The sequence below is a fragment of the Paramisgurnus dabryanus genome, chromosome 17 (genome assembly GCF_030506205.2).
Source record: "Paramisgurnus dabryanus chromosome 17, PD_genome_1.1, whole genome shotgun sequence".
In the NCBI taxonomy this organism is placed as follows: Eukaryota; Metazoa; Chordata; class Actinopteri; order Cypriniformes; family Cobitidae; genus Paramisgurnus; species Paramisgurnus dabryanus.
This window is the reverse complement of record NC_133353.1, coordinates 19617967-19636883: the sequence shown is the minus strand read 5'-3', so window position 1 is coordinate 19636883 and position 18917 is coordinate 19617967. Positions and strand designations below refer to the sequence as shown.

The 18917-nt window shown below is 36.4% G+C and overlaps 1 protein-coding gene and 1 long non-coding RNA gene across 3 annotated transcripts; one reads left to right on the top strand and one right to left on the bottom strand.

The window, feature by feature from the left end:
- Positions 1 to 673: 673 nt before the first annotated feature.
- LOC135778243 (uncharacterized) lies at positions 674 to 2725 on the bottom strand. The gene is made up of 3 exons (XR_010544472.2): positions 2509 to 2725; positions 2095 to 2338; positions 674 to 1650 (listed from the first exon to the last, which is right to left on the bottom strand). It is a non-coding gene; the product is annotated as an uncharacterized lncRNA (long non-coding RNA).
- A 201-nt stretch (positions 2726 to 2926) lies between these two features.
- On the top strand, positions 2927 to 17842 carry mrpl33 (mitochondrial ribosomal protein L33). Of its 2 annotated transcripts, none has more exons than XM_073812352.1 (4): positions 2927 to 3339; positions 4109 to 4127; positions 4458 to 4564; positions 16627 to 16832. In XM_073812352.1, exons 1-4 carry the CDS (start codon positions 3318 to 3320, stop codon positions 16815 to 16817), a joined length of 339 nt encoding a protein of 112 aa, XP_073668453.1. In that variant the 5' UTR covers positions 2927 to 3317; the 3' UTR covers positions 16818 to 16832. The 2 variants fall into 2 exon arrangements, with proteins under 2 accessions (XP_073668453.1, XP_065144785.1); XM_065288713.2 differs by lacking the exon at positions 16627 to 16832 and adding an exon at positions 17265 to 17842 and having other exon boundaries at positions 3210 to 3339.
- Positions 17843 to 18917: the final 1075 nt, after the last annotated feature.

Genomic DNA, 18917 nt, shown 5'->3' with positions numbered 1-18917 from the left:
TGGTTAGAAGATTGTTTGTAGTTCACTATAATTTTAGCAAAATGACAAATATCGCACCTGTTGTAAATGTTTTAAATTAGGAGCACGGAGAAAACTTCATACGACGCTCGGATAGTCTTATAATGTCCCATCAATTGTCTCGTGGTTAGACGATATGAAGCAGCCGTGGCAAGTAACCTATTGGACATATTTAATTACCTCGTCCTGTCAGGAGGAGCAGCATTGAAAATTATTAAAGTACTTATGCCTACCAATATTTACACTGTGATTTCGTCTTTTTTAAAGCAAATGTGCACCTTAGCCAGTCCAATAACTATTTCTTTTTTATGTGGTAATGTACCATGACAGAATTCATTTGCAAACATGCCAACACTTATTCCTTCTAATCAGGAGACTTAAATCCTTTTAAGTGGAATCTACAAAGCTCACATATGGTTTAAAAAATTCCTTACAGATAATATATGATCACACTGTAAAGGTTTATATAACTGCATGACAGGTAATATCTGATCACATTGTAAAGGTTTAATATAACTGCATGGCAGGTAATATCTGATCACATTGTTAATGTTTAATATAACTGCATGACAGGTAATATCTGATCACATTGTAAAGATTTAATATAACTGCACAACATCTGATTACATTGTAAAGGTTTAATATAACTGCATGGCAGGTAATATCTGATCACATTGTAAAGGTTTAATATAAATGCACAACAGATCACATTGTAAATGTTTAATATCACTGCATGACATCTGATCACATACAGTATGAAGGTTTAATGTAACTTTACAACAGGTAAAATCAGGTCACATTGTAAAGGTTTATAAAAATAACTATGGACTAAGAAACTTTTCAGCAAGACCACATGCAATGAATTAAGATGCAGCTTTATCAGAGTCATCAGGAGCTGATCCCAAGTGTTTATCTGGAAGCTGTTGGTGTATGTACTGGTGACGTGCTTGGTGACTGTGTAATGCATGCAATATCAACCCTGTGTAAAGCTGACAAAGATGGTTGTTTCTCAGCAGAGATATGTACATTTGTGCCAGCTCAACACATGAAGCAGAAGCATTGAAGCAGTTTCTTGGACAGGGTTTACAGGACTAGGCCTTAATTATATTAGGACATTTTAGTTTTTACAAACAAACCACATCTTGTGACAAAACAATGGCAATCATATGTGTTGAGGTATGTCAGTACAAGGCGTTTTTAAATTATCGTAGCTCAAATAGCCCAAACCAGCATAAGCCCTGTCCGGGAAACCGCAAGGTTGTTTTCCCATATCACAGTGGTTCTTAACGTTATTCCTCGAAGCCCACTGCTTTGCACATTTTGTATGTCTCTTTTATTTGACAGACTCAGTTCAGTTCATTGAGATCTCTTCTAATGAGCTGATGATTTGAATCAGGTGTGTTAAATAAGGGAGACATACAAACTGTGCAGGGCAGTGGGCCTCGAGGAATAATGTTAAGAACCACTGCCATATCAGATGTAGGTTGCTTCAGGTTGAGTTGTGATTTTCAAGTGTAGTTGTGTTCAGAGACGGATTGATCCTCCCATTGTGTTTCTGCATCACAGTTTAGGAACATGTTGATTGTATATCATCCTCACAGTTGTCCATTGCATCACTAAACATCAATGCATCTGTGAAAATAATATAACCATAAACATTTTTATGTTAGTATTTAAAAGAAACTTGCATCATGAGAATTAATATATAAATGACATCCATACTTAAACAGAACAGTGTGTGAGAGAGAGATGCATTAAAAAGAGACAGTAACATTATACACACAACCTCTAACTTCAGTGTTCAATAATATGTCGTTTAATATGTCATTATCAATATCTGAATGAGAAATGAACTGACCTTCTAGCATCTGAAATCTCGGTAACTTGTATGAATCACGTGAGCTACTGTAAGAATGTAATGTACTAATATATTGTTATCTTAAATATAAAAATATAGGTGGGCAATCAAATCATTCAAAATAATTGCATTTTATAAACTAACGTTACTGATAAGTGTATTTGTAGAACGGACATCACAAATCTAACGTTAGGCGAAAGAGAGCACATTTAGCTTACCTGAAACTGACCACCTTTTCAACACCCGGCATGGCTTCAAGTTACCGGAACATCGTGGTCAAACCATTACTTGGGATTAGGGTGTTCCTCAGTCAGCATCCCGTCCGTTAAAATAGGTAAGAAACAAACATAAAGGCGCTTGAGTGAGCTTTTTAAGTTTAACGCGTCGCCTTCAGCCACTGCCTCAGCTGCTCATCATATGCAGCCGGAAGTACGTTGACAAAATGGGTGTAATGGCGCCGCCCTTGTTGTCGTGGAAAATAAGGTGAATAGATAACCACAGTTATCTTTGGGTCACCATAAACTGTTTATCTTTATTAACTGATTAACTGTATTTCCATCACTCCCTAGTAAAAAAAACGTTATAAACATAGTAAGTATAGTGATCAATTCACATTACAAGCTAATATTTACCTTAAATAGATGAAAACCTATGCAAACAGATTGACAGCCCTGCTTGGTTTGGAACTGAAGAACGTTACATGAATCACGTGACCGCGCGGCGGCGAGATCAAAGCGTTTCGTAACTCTCTTATTATACGACTCTGACCTGCACCATTAAAACTCAATGCTACGAGTGTGCGAACTGCCTGTGGTAAGATGGCCGCCAAATGCGGACGTTCCACTCAATTGGCTAGCAGCGCGGGCAATGGTCGCAGCCCTAGCTGTTGGCCCTGTCCCAAATGGCACACTCCGGACTTGTGGTCCTCCTCAGAGTCCACACTTTGATGACATCACGTAGTCCAGACTTTAGGGACCCTTGATGCGAGTCCACGTGTGTGCACCGGAGTCGTATTTTGGGACAGACTCGAGCATCACACCGGAAAATAGGTAGAGAAGTTGCCCGTCAGTGTGAACTCCTCCCTTCCGTCGTCTGATTGGTTCGATTGCCCTTTCGCAAGGACTTCTGGGTTGGCAAAGTGCGCGAAGCCTGCTGCAGTGCGGGCTTCGCTGAAGACCGCATCAAGGGGGCAAAGGAGGCGCTGATGAGCACACTTCAAAGCGTAAAAATGACAGATGGGACACCCTACGGACTCGTAGACTAAGCGAGAACGCGCAATTTAAGGCCACGAGACCGAAAGTCCACATGAAGTGCGCCATTTGGGACAGGGCCGTTGTTGACGTACCATGACACCGGAAGCACTAAGGGTGTAACTGGATGTTGTAAGTGACAGAACTCAATGTGACATTAGTATTTTCTGCGGTAATATTGAGGATTTGAAATGTTTCTAACGACCGTGAATTGTAAGTATACTATTAATAAAAAATTGCAATAGTTTAGTTGTCAGCACAATGCACATATGAGTAGCAGGTAATAACTAACGTTAGCAGCTGGATTTATATTGATGTGAGCATGCATTGATTTACGTTAAAGCATTCGTGACTAACTTACATACAACAAAAACTTAATAGACTGTTAAAATGCCATTGTATATATCAATAATATATTTATACTGATATACCTTTTGTTAGTTATTAGATGCTAACACTAATCTTTTTTTTTTTTTTTTTTAAATAAAACGATTAAGAAAACATGAGTTCAAAGATGTATGTTTCGTAGAGTACTTACATTTTATGTGGTTTATGTAATCTATTTAACGTTAATTCATGCTGACAGATTTGCATTTCTCTCTGTCGTTTAAATCATCATATTTACATTTACGCATTTTTCAGAAGCTTGTGCGGAACTGTGCTCCAAAATATTGACAAGATTTAGAAGATGAAATCATCTAGTATTATATACATCTAGTATTAATACATCTAGTATACAAAAATGCATTTTCAGTAATGTTTAGAAAACTTTTTATAAAGTCATTTATTGGGCTATTAACAGAGTAACATTTTTGTGCCTATATTATCGGATAAAAATAAACGTAAATATTAAACAAAATAATTATATCATTAGAAAAAAATATTTCATAATATAAACGATATTACACTCCAAGATACTACTGTTAATACTTGAAATGTAATGTCAGCTTTGGATTTCATTCAATATTTCTTTCTTTTCTAGTTGCCAGGAGCAAATCTAAGTAAGTACAACCACATTAATACACCTACAGTTTTTATGATATTTATACAAGTACAAAATACCTGTTTATCTGCATGGCAGACATAAAGTATTGTGGGATAGACACTTGTACATAAACAAAAAATATGTAACCTATTTTTTATCTAATTCAAATTGGAGAGAGCATGCATGATAGCTTGTCAGAAAGGACTGCTAGAGGCTCTGTTTTTTTACTTAAAATTAAATCTTCCACTGTATTCTTGTGCATGCCTTTATTGTGCAGTTTGGCTACCATGTAAATCTATGTGTATACTTGTGTAAATCTATGTGTATACTTTATACTGTGTTTTAGGACTTTGCTGGTTCAAATGATGAGTGCAGCTGGAACAGGTTACTGTTTCAACACAAAGAGGGGCCGACTGAGGGAGAAACTGGTTTTGCGAAAGCATGACCCCATAGGTGAGGATAGGAATGTTTTATTTGGCACTGCCCTTTAGAGCAGGGGTTCTCAAAGTTTACATTCAAAGGTCCAAATCTGAATTCTCATCATTTTCATGGGTCCGGAAAAACTGGTTATTACAAAAATTGTCAAGCATGGTAATAACTTTATGTAAATCACTTGTTTATATAACAAATCAACACAAATAGTTTGGGAAAAACATAACAAGTGTATTTTGCATTTAAAGTAAAAACATTTTTTAAACATAAACACAAGAAATATGCCAAAAGTAACCAGGTGCAAAATACAGAGCAACCTAATTAGAGAAATGGCAAAGTTTGTTTCCCATCAGATACATAAACCATGGCAAAAAAAGTGTGATTGGTTGGCGGAGACAATGACCAAAATTAGGGGTGCACTGCACCTATAAATTGGCTGATGATGCTTGCTATATGCAATGTATTACGGTGAAATGCTGCTACATCCAAAAGCCAGGGGGCGCTCTCGTGCAGAAACTCAATATGCACTGCAGCCGAAGAACCAGACACACGCAGCTTCAGGAAATGTCTGGATATATTTATATTGCTGTTCTTCAAACCTCTTCAGGTATTTTCATAATAATAAAGAATATGTATAAAGATTATGGTTGAGTGTTTTTTCAAATGCATGTTATAAACGACTCAAACCAACAGTGATTTCAGATTGATAAGGACTTACTGATCAAAAGCCGTAGTACATGAAGTAGCTGTGCATAATATCTGAGTGTGATGGCTACAGCGTCACACAGGAAATTTTTTAATAACTCGTTTTATTTTCGGACCAGGAATACTCTTAAATTAAAAAAAAAAAACTAAACGAATGGTTTACAAGTTTAATATGCATTTGTAAATTAGCAAATGCACACATTTAATCAATCACATAGAAATGAATGCACTTGTAATATGAAGTGGACGCGGGTCCGGATCAAGTTCCCGTCGGGTCCGGATCCGGACCGGAGTCCGGACTTTGAGAACCCCTGCTTTAGAGTATGCTCATTTTAAAGTCCCTTGAAGTCAATCTTTTGAAGAGGCAGAGTAGCTTATTGTGGAAATATGTAATTAATATGTAATTATTAATAAAAACAAACCCTTAAGCCAGCCTCACACTACAGGAATTAAAAAATCCTGGCAGATTATGAAATCTGGCTGCAGCACACGCATAAGGAGAATCTTGACAAATGTTCTTCTCGCAAATCTTAAACATGCTCACACTACAGGATTTTGAAAATCATAGTGCATCACACACTAAAGGATATTATTAACATTATCATTCCAGATCAAGCGATTCACATCAGGGGAAGCGGATGTAAAGAAATGGAGATTGTGACACGTTTAATATTTACATTTCCTAGCAGCTTTCTACACTCACCCAGTGTGTCTGAAACCTAGGTGAATTCTTCTCAGCTCTTGTTTATGAGGCAACGATCCTAAAAAGTTTTAAGGATGAGTTATTCAGTATTTTTTCATTACGATCCGATTGTTTTGAAGAAAGCAGGAGGTAACTTCTCTCTCAACACTTGCGCCCATCTTAATGTTAATTTGGGGCTTCTGTTTTAGGTTGTTTGGAAGAAGATGATAAGCAGTCCCCTTACCATGCCATATTGCTTAATTGAATTGCTTAATTAAAACTGTTTTTGACTACAACAACACTACTGAACTGAACAAACCCTTATAATAATAATCACAATCACTTGTATTTTTGCATACAAAATTAATTTAGTGAATAATATCACTGAAATAATACATTGTCAGGAAAATAACAAACAAAACAGCTTATATGTCATTGAATTTCTTAACTGGTATTTTATGTCAGAATAATTAATATTTTGTTTTTATAGCTTATGAAAAAATTGTTTACCTATGTTTATCTATGCTCTTACTCACGCATTAACTCTTTCACCACCAGCGTTTTAAAAAAAAGTTGCCAGCCAGCGCCAGCGTTTTTCATGATTTTCACTAAAGTTTAATGCCTTCCAGAAAATGTTCTTCTTTAAATATATAAACATTTATATATAACATTTCATCCTACCTTCAGTGGTTCTTTTGTAATCAGCTTTTGAATATGGGTAGGTTTCTGCAAAAACACCACATTTTGAGCAAAAAGCAGAGATAATTCCATTTTTGTGACGGAATTTTCATAGAGATCCCATTCAGAGGGATCTTTAAAACAGACACGGACATGCAGCCGCTTGCCATAGGACAATACTTCCGGGTTTAAAAAGTTACCTGGTGGATAATAGCGGTATTGCGGAAAGACGGAAAATCTCGTCATTGGCGGGGAAGCGTTTTCTCTTAATTGACGAGATATCTCGTCAATGGCGGTGAAAGAGTTAACTCTATCAAACTGCGACAGCTTGCGGAGGAAAAAAATAATTGATTAATATCCACAGACATTTATTTGGATGTTTTAGCAAAATAATGTTTATCTTGTAAAGTAAGCTAGCTACATATGGTGGCTGTGCTTCAGCCTTCAACCCAGTAAGTGAACAGCAATATGAACATGATTTTACGAGGCTACTGATAAGCATGACAGAAAAACTCATTTAAATCACAGTTTTTTAATTCCACCGAGCATTAATTCATGGCTGTTTTATTCATGTATAGCTATGTTGTTTTTGGGACTGGATTTGATGGATCAGTTTAACTTATGTGAACCTGTGAGTTCGTCTCTATTTCTTAGACAAGCTGCATACATTGCACATTAGGCATTTCTAACACATCTCATCTGTGCCTTAATGTCTGTTATGTTAAATAAGTTGATTAATAAAAGCAAAGTATGTATACTCAGTCCTTTTAATGTAGTTGCGTCACTCAGGCATCATATTTGCTGTGCACGCTGCTGCTGCTGTTGTTAGCTCCTCTCCTCAGATGCGTTGAGCGGGCAATTCTCAAAACGGCCAAAACGTTTATCGGTCAATCCGATATTACAAAACCGATATCCGATAATGGGAAAAGCTAAAATGTCGGGAAACAGGTATATCGGTCAATCTATAGTTTTAAGTGCATCAAAATAAACTACAAAATATAGCAACCACAACATGTATCAAAACCAGTGATGGGCAGTAACGCGTTAGAAGTAACGCGTTACTGTAATCCGATTACTTTTTTCAAGTAACGAGTAAAGTAAGGGATTACAATTGCAAAACGAGTAATTAGATTACTGTTACTTCCCCGTTAGCAGACTGCGTTACTGCGTTATTTTTTAATTTTGATTTTGTTTCGTGAGACTCTCTCGTGTCGTGACGCGAGTCGAGTGACAATGACGTATAAGCGCCGCGCCGTCAGTCAGTGTATTGTTGAACGTGAGAAGACAACATGGAGCGCGGAAGAGAACACGACTATGCAGCGTTTAATGCTTGGAAGTACCGACATTACTTTGAGTTTAACCCAGTTAAAGGTGACAAAAACATCAGCGTCCGCTGTACACTCTGCGTGGAAATAAAACTTTTATCCACAGCGAAAAATTCCACCTCAGATCTAAGCAAACACCTAGCAAGCCGGCACAGCAATGTGAAACTTACTGAAAAAATCCCTGAACCCCCAGCTGACATGACCGCTGCGGCTCCATCTCATACACGTTCACGCGAAATCTGATGTAAAACAACAGACTATATATCTGTATTTCATGGATTATTGGACAAGCTGACGTGACCGCTGCGGCTCCATCTCACGTTCACGCGAAATCTGATGTAAACAACAGACTACTATATTTCATGGATTATACGCATTTGTGGACAAAATTGTCATTTGATGAATTTTATTAGACTGATTTCATGGGTTATTCACACAACTGAAACAGACCGGATTCGACTCTCGATCGTTATAAGGTAAGAAGTCCCGTTTATATTTTGCATCTAGTCATCTGGACTTCTGTAACAAAATACATTTCTGATGCTAGAGCATGTATCTCAAAACAGAGACAATCACCATACAATGATGCTAAACCCGTAGACCTTTTAAACGATGTATAGTAATGTTGATAATTAATATTAGTAATCTTTGTAGACAGTAACGTTATGCTATATAGATATTGTTTGCAGGCTTAGAAAAAAACGACGCCATCACGCCCACGAATTAGTGCGCGTCGAGAGGTTAAAACAGATTTTTGCTGGGTCCCAATTCGCCTACTTATACTACGACCTAAAAGTATGTACTGTTTTTGTGAGGAAAATGTACGTACTTTTGAGTGTGTAGCAAAAGAGTATGCACGTTCTGGGACGTACTTCGATGACGTCATGCAAAGTGAACGACAACGTGGTTGCCTAGTTACGCACACCAAACGCAGGTCGTTTGTGAGGCGGCTGGTTATGATGTTCATGTGCAACAACGTGTGTAATGAAAGCTACTTATTTTAAAGTCAAAATAGTTAAAGTTTATAGTATAACTATTGTTTAACGTATTTTATGCTTATTTTATACTTATGTTTGCAAATCAGAAATACCGCGATGAAAATGAACCATGCTTTTACTATAGTAAAAGTTTAGTAACCATATTTCTTAATAAAGTTAACATTTGTACAGCCACAGTATTAATACAAATAAGTCAGTGTGGTTAAACTATGATTAGTGTAGTAAAAGGTGTTTTTTTCATAAGGGTTTATAGTAAGGTATAAATCTAAGACAGAAACATAAAAAGAAATACATAAAAAAGACACATGCATGACACAGTACTACAGCCATGGTACTTTATTTTCACAACATCAACCGAATATTACGAGACAATGAAAGATAACTTTAATTAGGGTTAAACATTTAAATTCTTACACTTAAAAGCTGAGGGCGCATCTCCGCTGCTGCGTCTGGCTGCCATATTTACATCACCACAAAGCTCCTCCCTCCCGCACGCAATGGGTTGTGGGCAATATTAGCCGTTAGAGTGTGGATCGATCTGCACTTCGAAATCTAACCGGAAATAGTAGACCATCCGGGTATCTTTGGGATACTCATTTCAACATACTACGTTTTGGGACGTACTAATTCTAGTTTCGAATACTATTTAGGACGGATAGTATGCGAATTGGGACTCAGCAAATGTTTCATTTGATTCAATTTCAGATGATGGAATATGCAGAAAGAATAGAATAAGCACCTTAAGTTTTTCCCTTAAGTATGACACTTAAGGGGTAAATTCCCCTTACCTACAGTAAGAGAATAATTTAAGGGTGTTGCATACAGTATAATCCCTTAAATGGTTCTCTTAGGTAAGGGTAATCGTTAAATGTTTCACAACAGCGACCCAGGTTTATAAAATACTATTGTTGCCATGGAGATGCAACAGAAAAAGCTTAAGGTTTTTTTTTGCAACACCCTTAAGTTGACATAAGGGTGAATTTAAGGGAAAATTACACTTAAGGTGCTTTATGCAACTGGGCCCTGTTGCATACTGTAGCATATTCAGTTCGTGCATCATGTTTTTGAAAAGTAATTAGTAAAGTAACTAGTAAAGTAACTAATTACTTTTGAAAATAAGTAATCAGTAAAGTAACGGGATTACTTTCTTAGGGAAGTAATCAGTAATCAGTAACTAATTACTATTTCCAAGTAACTTGACCAACACTGATCAAAACAAACTACTGTTTTTTTTATTATTTTGAAAATACTAAAAAAAAATTTTTTACAAGGGAGCATCATTTTTTTCCGCAAAATTTCTTCAGTTGGACTATTTTATCTATTGCTTCACCATTACATTGACATATGCAACCGGTAACGAAGGGCCTACTTTGCATTTGCAACACTGACAAACAAGTCTTTCATAAGAGGACAACTGATGGCACCTGTATTTATAGCAACTAGTTTCCAACTAATTAATGATTGTTTGCTATCATAAATGTAATAATATATTGTGTGTCAGGCATCCATGATCATGATCCTACTAAACAGCTTCTTCTACTAGGGGTACAATACTCAGCCATCAATTATTTGTTTATCAAATCATTGGACACCTGAGCAAACTTCTCTGTAGGCACCAATCGGGGGCTGCATTTCTATGGTGTCATCATATCCACCTGTAAATGCGGGCGCCGCCATCTTAGAGCTTTCCGGTTTATGACTTACGGTGAGCCACTAAAGCTAATGATAGTCTATTGCGAAGGACTCAAGTGTGCCGTTTTGACTGGTTGTTTAATGTTTAATATGAAATCCAGGAAGACCGACATAATTTGTGCAGTTAGGGGTTGCCATAACTGATAATACAAACGCAGTAAATCTCTACAAAATATTTGTTTTAACCCCATGCACAAGAGCTGAATGTGTATGTGGCTCACATCCAATCATGATCTGTATTTACAATTCCATCCAGTAAAACCTTTCATAGAAACTACCAGTAAACAATAAATACAATAATTGTTTAAAAACGACTAATATTATGCTGATAAAAATATGCTGATTTATTTATTCTGCTGCTATATATTATTACAAAAATGGGATTACAGGACAGAATTCGACATAATCTGCTTAGTTAATGCTTATAATAGTTCGTAAAGTCTTTGAGCGTACTTTTGTTATGTTTTAAATCAAAAAGAAAATACTAAAAAGTATTAAGCAAATAATTTCATAAGCTAATGTCTCCACCTGCGTAAGAAGTGATGTAATAATTTTTTTTAAAAACGAAAACAATACTCAATACATGAAGTAGTTTAATATGTTTATTAGGGTTTGTTCAAATAACTTACAATGTGTTGAATGAGAAAGATACTGCTGACGATGTCGGACCGCGATAAGCTCGACATGTCGCCAATCGCCATAAACAAGTCCATTAAAAATTGCCGTTTAAAAAAACCTCACACCAGAGGGGCAGTTGTGACATTTTAAATCAGCCCCTGAAAAGTTAAAAACACGAAGTCTTGGAAGATTTCATGTACAAACACTTGACTGACTTTCCCATTGTAAAGATACTTGTATGTCTCTGCTTTTATAGTTGCGCATTAAAGACCAGTCACCTCGGATCAACAACACGAAATGATTGAATACATGTTCATATACAGTATAAAGCCACTTTTTAATTTCATCCTCACACTGGTTTATACATGGCAGGTGTAGTAAATATATACTGTTTAAATCATTTTTTTATGCTTGCTTCCACTACACCCCTCTACTGGCTGGTTGTTAAAACGGAAGTCTCTGTCTTTTCAACAATCCTATCAAATACAATTTTGTATTTTCTTTTTTTGGTAACTTCAACTTAAAGGAATAATCCATTTTCTTAAAAAAAATCCAGATAATTTACTCACCACCATGTCATCCAAAATGTTGATGTCTTTCTTTGTTCAGTCGAGAAGAAATTATGTTTTTTGAGGAAAACATTGCAGGATTTTTCTGATTTTAATGGACTTTAATAGAGCCCAACATTTAATACTTAACTCAACACTAAACAGTTTTTTTCAATGGAGTTTCAAAGGACTCTAAATGATCCCAAACGAGGCGTAAGGGTCTTATCTAGCAAAACGATTGTCATTTTTGACAAGAAAAATTAAAAATATGCACTTTTAAACCACAACTTCTCGTCTAGGTTCGGTCCTGCGTGACCTAAAATAAATGCGTAGTGACGTAGAAAGGTCACGTGTTACATATATGAAACGCACATTTGCGGACCATTGTAAACAATAAACTGACACAAAGACATTAATTAGTATCATTCCACATACAACAACGTCAGAACGGTCCTCTTTCTCAACATTGTAAACACTGGGGCGTAGTTTAGCGTTCGTCCTCTGTGACCTCTTGACGTATTGCGTGGGGTCACGCTGGCGCATCACCACCAGACCTAGACAAGAAGTTGTGGTTTAAAAGTGCATATTTTTTATTTTTATATTTTTCTTGTCAAAAATGACAATCGTTTTGCTAGATAAGACCCTTATGCCTCGTTTGAGATCGTCTAGAGTCCTTTGAAACTCCGTTGAAAAAAACTGTTAAGTGTTGAGTTAAGTATTAAATGTTGGGCTCTATTAAATTCCATTAAAATTAGAAAAATCCTGCAATCTTTTCCTCAAAAAACATAATTTGTTCTCGATTGAACAAAGAAAGACATCAACATTTTGGATGACATGGTGGTGAGTAAATTATCTGGATTTTTTTTAAGAAAATGTACTATTCCTTTAAGTTATATAACTTCATTATTTTGAGCAGGAATCAAAACTTAGTTGAGACAACATTATAATCATTTACCTATTGCTGAGAAGATATTTTATAAGAAACAAGTGCGCTTTGGCGTTGACGTGCTCACCAGAATTCATCACCAAAAAGCTACTGGGTATTTGTTATGGTTAATAAAGCAGTAAGAGAGTCTGTTCATTGGTCCGTTGGGTCGGATTGCTTTCACACTTATGCAGGTTTCACACCACAAGCGTGAGCAGCGCGTAAGCGGCGCGTGTTTTATGGGGCACCCATGTTAACAAGTTAAAGCATGCACACCGCACGTGTGAGCAGCGCATGCTCGCGTGGCAAGAGCGTCGCTGAAGCTGCAGTGCTGCGATCATTTTGGCATCTGCTCTATTTTTGCTGCGCCGCTCATGCTCAATTAAAATGACGGCATTGTTTATGGTTTAAATGGTCGTGGATTGACGCGAAAAAGTGTCATTTTACCATAAAATCATGAATGTGACGCCATGTGTGTTTCAAACAGTCATGACTTTGAGCAATTTAAAAGAAAGCAATGAAATATTTAAAAACACTGTAACCAGAAGACTGCGCTGTCAATCACTCTCTGCCCAGCACTAAATGAGTCCTCACCTATCCTAATAATCTTCAGAGAAACAGATTCATCAATAAATCTAAATCTTGTACTTAAACTGTTGAAGGGAAACACGATCCACTGTATCATGCTGTCAATCACTGAGTGAATTTTTTTATTTCACCGTAAACTTAAAGGCGTGGGTGCACAATGTTTGAAAAACGCTTTGGAAAAGGGAGTCGGGCCGACTACCAAAACACACGTGTAGCCAATCAGCAGTAAGGGGCGTGTCTACTAACCAACATCCTTGCCGGGGTTCCGTATGTGTGGGGTGGGTCTTTCAAAAGATGGTCCAGATTCTATTGGGGTAGGGGTGTCTATGTAGGGGTGTCTATGTAGAAATTATTAATAAATTGCCAAATTCCAAATCAAATGATTTCTATATGATGAATAGTTGCTTTTTAAAAAAATATATAACTGTGTTAGTTAAACCACTTACACACCTTGTTAATCTTTCTATAAGATCTGGTACATTTCCTTTGGGATGGAAAAAAGCAGTAATTGTGCCAGTATTTAAATCAGGAAGTCAGGATTCTATGTGTAATTATCGACCCATATCTATTTTACCCATTTTATCAAAAGTAATTGAGAAAGTGGTAGCAGCACAATTGGTTGATTACTTGGAAGCCAATCAGTTCCTCCACCCACAGCAGTTTGGTTTTAGAGCAGGCTATTCAACTGAAATTGCAAACTGCTGTTTTGTTGAAAATGTGAAAAAATGCCTGGACAGAGGTGGTGTGGTGGGAGCTGTTTTCCTTGACCTTAAAAAGGCTTTTGATACAATCAACCATAGCTTACTTTTAACTAAACTGTCATCTTTTAATTTTTCTACTGAGGCAGTACATTGGTTTGCATCTTATCTTCAGGCTAGAGTACAGTGTGTCAAAGTTGACCAGGAAAAATCCTCATTCCTGAGCATCAATAAGGGTATACCCCAGGGCTCCATACTTGGTCCATTGTTGTTCAGTCTTTTTATTAACGATCTACCATTAAACTGTTCAGGTGTTAGCTTCCAGCTCTATGCAGATGATGCAGTACTTTATACTTCTGCTAAGACACCAGAGTTGGCTGCTGATGTACTCTCTGCGTGTATGGCTGATGTTGGACAGTGGCTCAATAAAAATCAATTGGTGCTAAATTTTTCAAAGACAGTTACTATGTGTTTCTCGATTAAGAAATTTGATCTAAATAATAGATTCAAAATTACTTTACAAAATGAGACAATTCAATTTGCAACAGAATTTAAGTATCTCGGATTGGTTTTGGATCCGCAGCTTAAATTTACTAAACATATTAAGAAAATTTCTAAAACAATACAATGTAATCTTAATTGTTTTAAATTAATTAGAAATTATATACCAAACCAGGCAGCCCTGCTGTACATGCATGCTATGGTCTTCTCACATATTTCATACTGCATGACAGTTTGGGCGCAAGCAGCTCCATCTGCAATAAAACGCATCGGTTCACTTTACAATCAAGCAATAAAAATTATGGATAAAAAGCCAATTCGCTACCATCACTGCTACATATTAGAGAAACACAATTTATTAAGCTTTGAAAGCTTTGGTAAGTTGTGTTTCCTTAGATTAATATTTAAGTGTATTAATAATTTAGCACCTGAGTCACTTAGTACATTTATTCAAATACAGAATAGCCAAAGAGTAACCAGAAGCAGCTCAAATCATAATTGTGTAATACCATACTGCAGGACAGGCTTTGCACAGTCTGCCTTTTCAGTCAAGGGCTGTATACTATGGAATGCATTACCATCTGATATTAAGGCAATTTCTGACTTGAATAAATTTATTTTAAGGGTTAAGTTGTGGCTAAAGGCAAACCAAATTTGTATCTCTTTTTAATTTATTTTGGGTTTTTTTTTTTATGTGATTGTGTATGTGTGTTTAAGAAATGTATCTGTTTTAAAATGTTCTTAGAAATGCCCAACCAGGGACAGGAGTTGAGAATTAGCAATAGCTATAAACTCTATATGCAGCGCATCAGTTACAGGCTTTGAACTATAACTATGTTTGCTTGTATGGTCCCTGTCAAAAAAAAAAGTAAATTAAAAAAAAAATAAAATGTTTAGGTGATTTCAAAGATCAACATTGGCTTTTAAACATTGTGCACTCCGCCTTTAAGAGAAACATATTTAATAATGTGCCATGGGCTTTTTATGTCTATAATTGTGTATTGTGTCTATATCTGTCATTACACAGACCAGAACAGCACGAAAACAGTGTGGATTAAACAAATGGCAATTATATAAATTACACTGACCTTCAAAAAGCGTTTTGAAGAAGTTTTGCTCATAAATGCATGTAAAATAAAGTAATGTGAACTTGAGATTTTTATACTTTTATTAAACTGTACAGTATGCGCTGCAAACGCAGCCGGTGTGAAAGCGCAATGGCCACGCGCGGCAAACGCTCTCTGCACACGCTGCTCACGCTTGTGGTGTGAAACCGCCGTTACAGCGAACAGCTCCAGAGTTTGCTTGCAATTGGGCCGGAGCACACCTCGTTCAGGCAGGCTTGGAGTGGTTGTTTTGGTGTGGATCAGAGTCTGATTGCTGTGTTGATGCTTAAATGAACTGGACCAAGGGAGAAAATGCACCAGGTTCTGAAACAAAGGCTCAGGTCTGAAAACCCCCTAAGTCACACCTTTTGAACTATGCTCTGGCACGATTTGCTATCAAACTGTACGATCACAACTAAATCGTTCCCGAACCCACCTCTGCAATTAGACCAGGCCGCGATTAACCAAACTGGTTTGGATAATGTGTCTGTGCCCCCTAATGCGCTTAGATAATCTATTTTCTAATAACTAATGTGCCATATCATACAGTCTGACAAAGTGTCATTTTGCGATATAAATGATATAGCAACGTAATGACGTATGGCGCCTTTACATTCCCTAACTTGCAAACCAACAACACCTGAGAGCAAGAGCAGCATGTCAGCAACATTGTCAAGTACAACCAGGTTGTGAACGTACGCAAGGAGGACATACTAGCAGCTGGTAATGTGCAGCCCAAAAGTAAACACATGTCTCAACCGAGCACCACTGTGCAAATTACTTTAGTTACTGTTCAACTTAAGTGTCAAGGAGTTGTGTTATATAGGGAAAACAGTACTTTACTTACTAAATTTAAATCGAAAACATTTTCACATTTAGGAAAATCTAACTGTACTGATGCATGTTTACTTAATATTTAGACAGGTCCATCTTTTCTATTCATTTTCCATTAAATTATGTGATCTAATGAGTTTAAAGCTCCTTTCTTCTCTGTTTGTTTTTTCTGTGATTGCCGATAGCACATTGTGCAGCTTACTCATGGGCCCCAAAGGACACCCGATTTCTCACAACAAACACATACCTTAGGACAAATCAGCAAGTAATCTGTCTGTGTCTGTGTTTATATGAAAATCTGATTTATACATCCGAATTTATCAATATATTCAATAAGCTGCGTGATCTCTTAAAACTGAAAAGCAGACCATGTTAAAATGTATTATTTTAAGATTCATTTGACAATGTATACCAATGTTTGCATATGATTGACTGTGGTTGAATATGATTGAAAAGAGATGGCAAACATACTGAAGAAGGCCATAGGCCGAAATTTCTGTGTTTGCTCCTTCTATGTAAAATGAAAAATAAAAATTAGTATGAAATTTTAATACAGTATTTGAGTGTGATCATGACCTCATACATTTATAAAAGTAAATTAATAAAAATCAGGGTAAATTTGGACCGATAATCCTGTAGTGTGAGCATTAACCCTTTGGTTAAGAATTTCTGGAACAGTAAAATCTGAGTTTGGGTATGTATGTATCTTCCAGAAAAAAACTATAATTTGTTAAATCATATTATTAGTTATTTTTGTGTAACTATTGCTTTATAAAGTGTATTAGATCAATAGTTTAACACATTTATTATTTTCTCTTAACAGTAAACAGACATGTTTTGTTCTTTGAGAAGAGGAAGGTCCGCTCTCTTTAAAGTGAAAGAACTTATTTGATATGGACACTGAGCAGAAGTACTGTTAAAGTGTTACAAACATTAAAAATTTGCTGAAGTGTGGGGATCAGCATCTTTCATATGACACTGTCACCAAACAACCAAGAAGAAAGAAGAAAATTTGACATCACATTTGTCCTGGAACCATGGATCGATAGAATGAGAACAGAAAGGAGTTACGCATACTTTGTTGGTTTTTTTGTTTTGTTTGATTTATAGCAAAAAATTGACTTATCTAAATTAATTTATTTGGTTTGTTACTATGCGTAAAATAAATCTAGAAACTTTAACATAACAACAGACATGCAATTTTGTATTTTCTTATGCAAATTGACTTTTTTATTTTAATTTGACAACTGAACATCTGTAAACTTGTAATTATTAGGAAGCATGTATATAAAACATTTAACATGAATATTAATTAGAAATTTGATTGCTAACAAGGTTTTGCCAGCACATTGTACTGTGTATTATAGCCTATGAGCTCATCCATAAAAATTGTCAACCAGCCACTGGTCTCTATTGTAATTTTTTAAAGACAAGGGACCTGGGGTCCGTTATTCTTACGTCGCTTAATGACACATCCGGGATGTTCAGATCTCGCTTATTATGATCTCCCTTATTTGATTCTTTGAACACCCCTGCTGTTGATGATTAGTATGGCAGAATTGAATTATCTGAGATCATTGTACGATCGTGTACGGCAGGAAAAGGGCTCCCGCTGGGTCTTAAAAAGTCTAAAATTCAGAATGTTAAATTTAAGGTTTTAAAAAGTCTTTAAATTTAAGACCTAGGACCTGGGTGTTTAATTTTCCAAGTCTTAAATTTCTTACCTCCATTTATTCCCGAAAGCGTTGTCCGCAGAAAATAAAATTGTAATTTAAAACGTTGAAGAACTAATCAGGCGGAGGGAGAAAGTGTATGATGGTGGGTCTCTAAAAAGAAACCTTCCGCATTTGTCATAATCCACGCAAATCGTGCCATAAGCAAGCTTTATTTCAGGTGTTGTGATCTGACTGTAATGTTATATAGGCTACTGTAGGTTTGGCGAGAAAGAAAACACTGCTTTATTGAAAATCAACTTAAAGAGTCGGGCCGTCAAGTCACGAGCCACCAACAACTTTAGCGTTACACAGTTTTATATTTTAGACTTAAATATTGCTCTCTGCTGCAATGCACTCGAACTCGAACGCTCCCCCTTTAGCTCTCCACAAACAGCAGCGATTGGCGGACGGAAAGCAAGAAAGTAACGTAATAAACCATATATTTCCAAAAAGCGCAATTCTTTTAGGAACAATTCAAACATTTTCATAGCGCAAATACTTCAGCAGTTCTGGTTAAATGAAAAGCTGTAGAATCAGAGACCTACAGGCCGTTTATCAATCCGAAGGCTGTAGCCTCCGGAGATCGCATAGGCATGCTGCTGCATACGTCATCAAGCCAGGTTTTTTTTAAAGTTTGTAAGAAATGTATATCAATTAATCATAAAATGGCCCTGATATGTCACTAGACATTAAGAAATCATTTTCATTTCAAATACTTATATCACTGACAACAGTGGTCCGGCCAGGATATTGACATTTAA

Bases quoted from the DNA above. Each gene is read 5' to 3' on its own strand.
- mrpl33 (XM_073812352.1), top strand. From the start codon at position 3,318: ATGTTTCTAACGACCGTGAATT. The intron at 4,565-16,626 runs GTGAGGATAGGA...GATTGCCGATAG, and splicing joins GCGAAAGCATGACCCCATAG to CACATTGTGCAGCTTACTCA.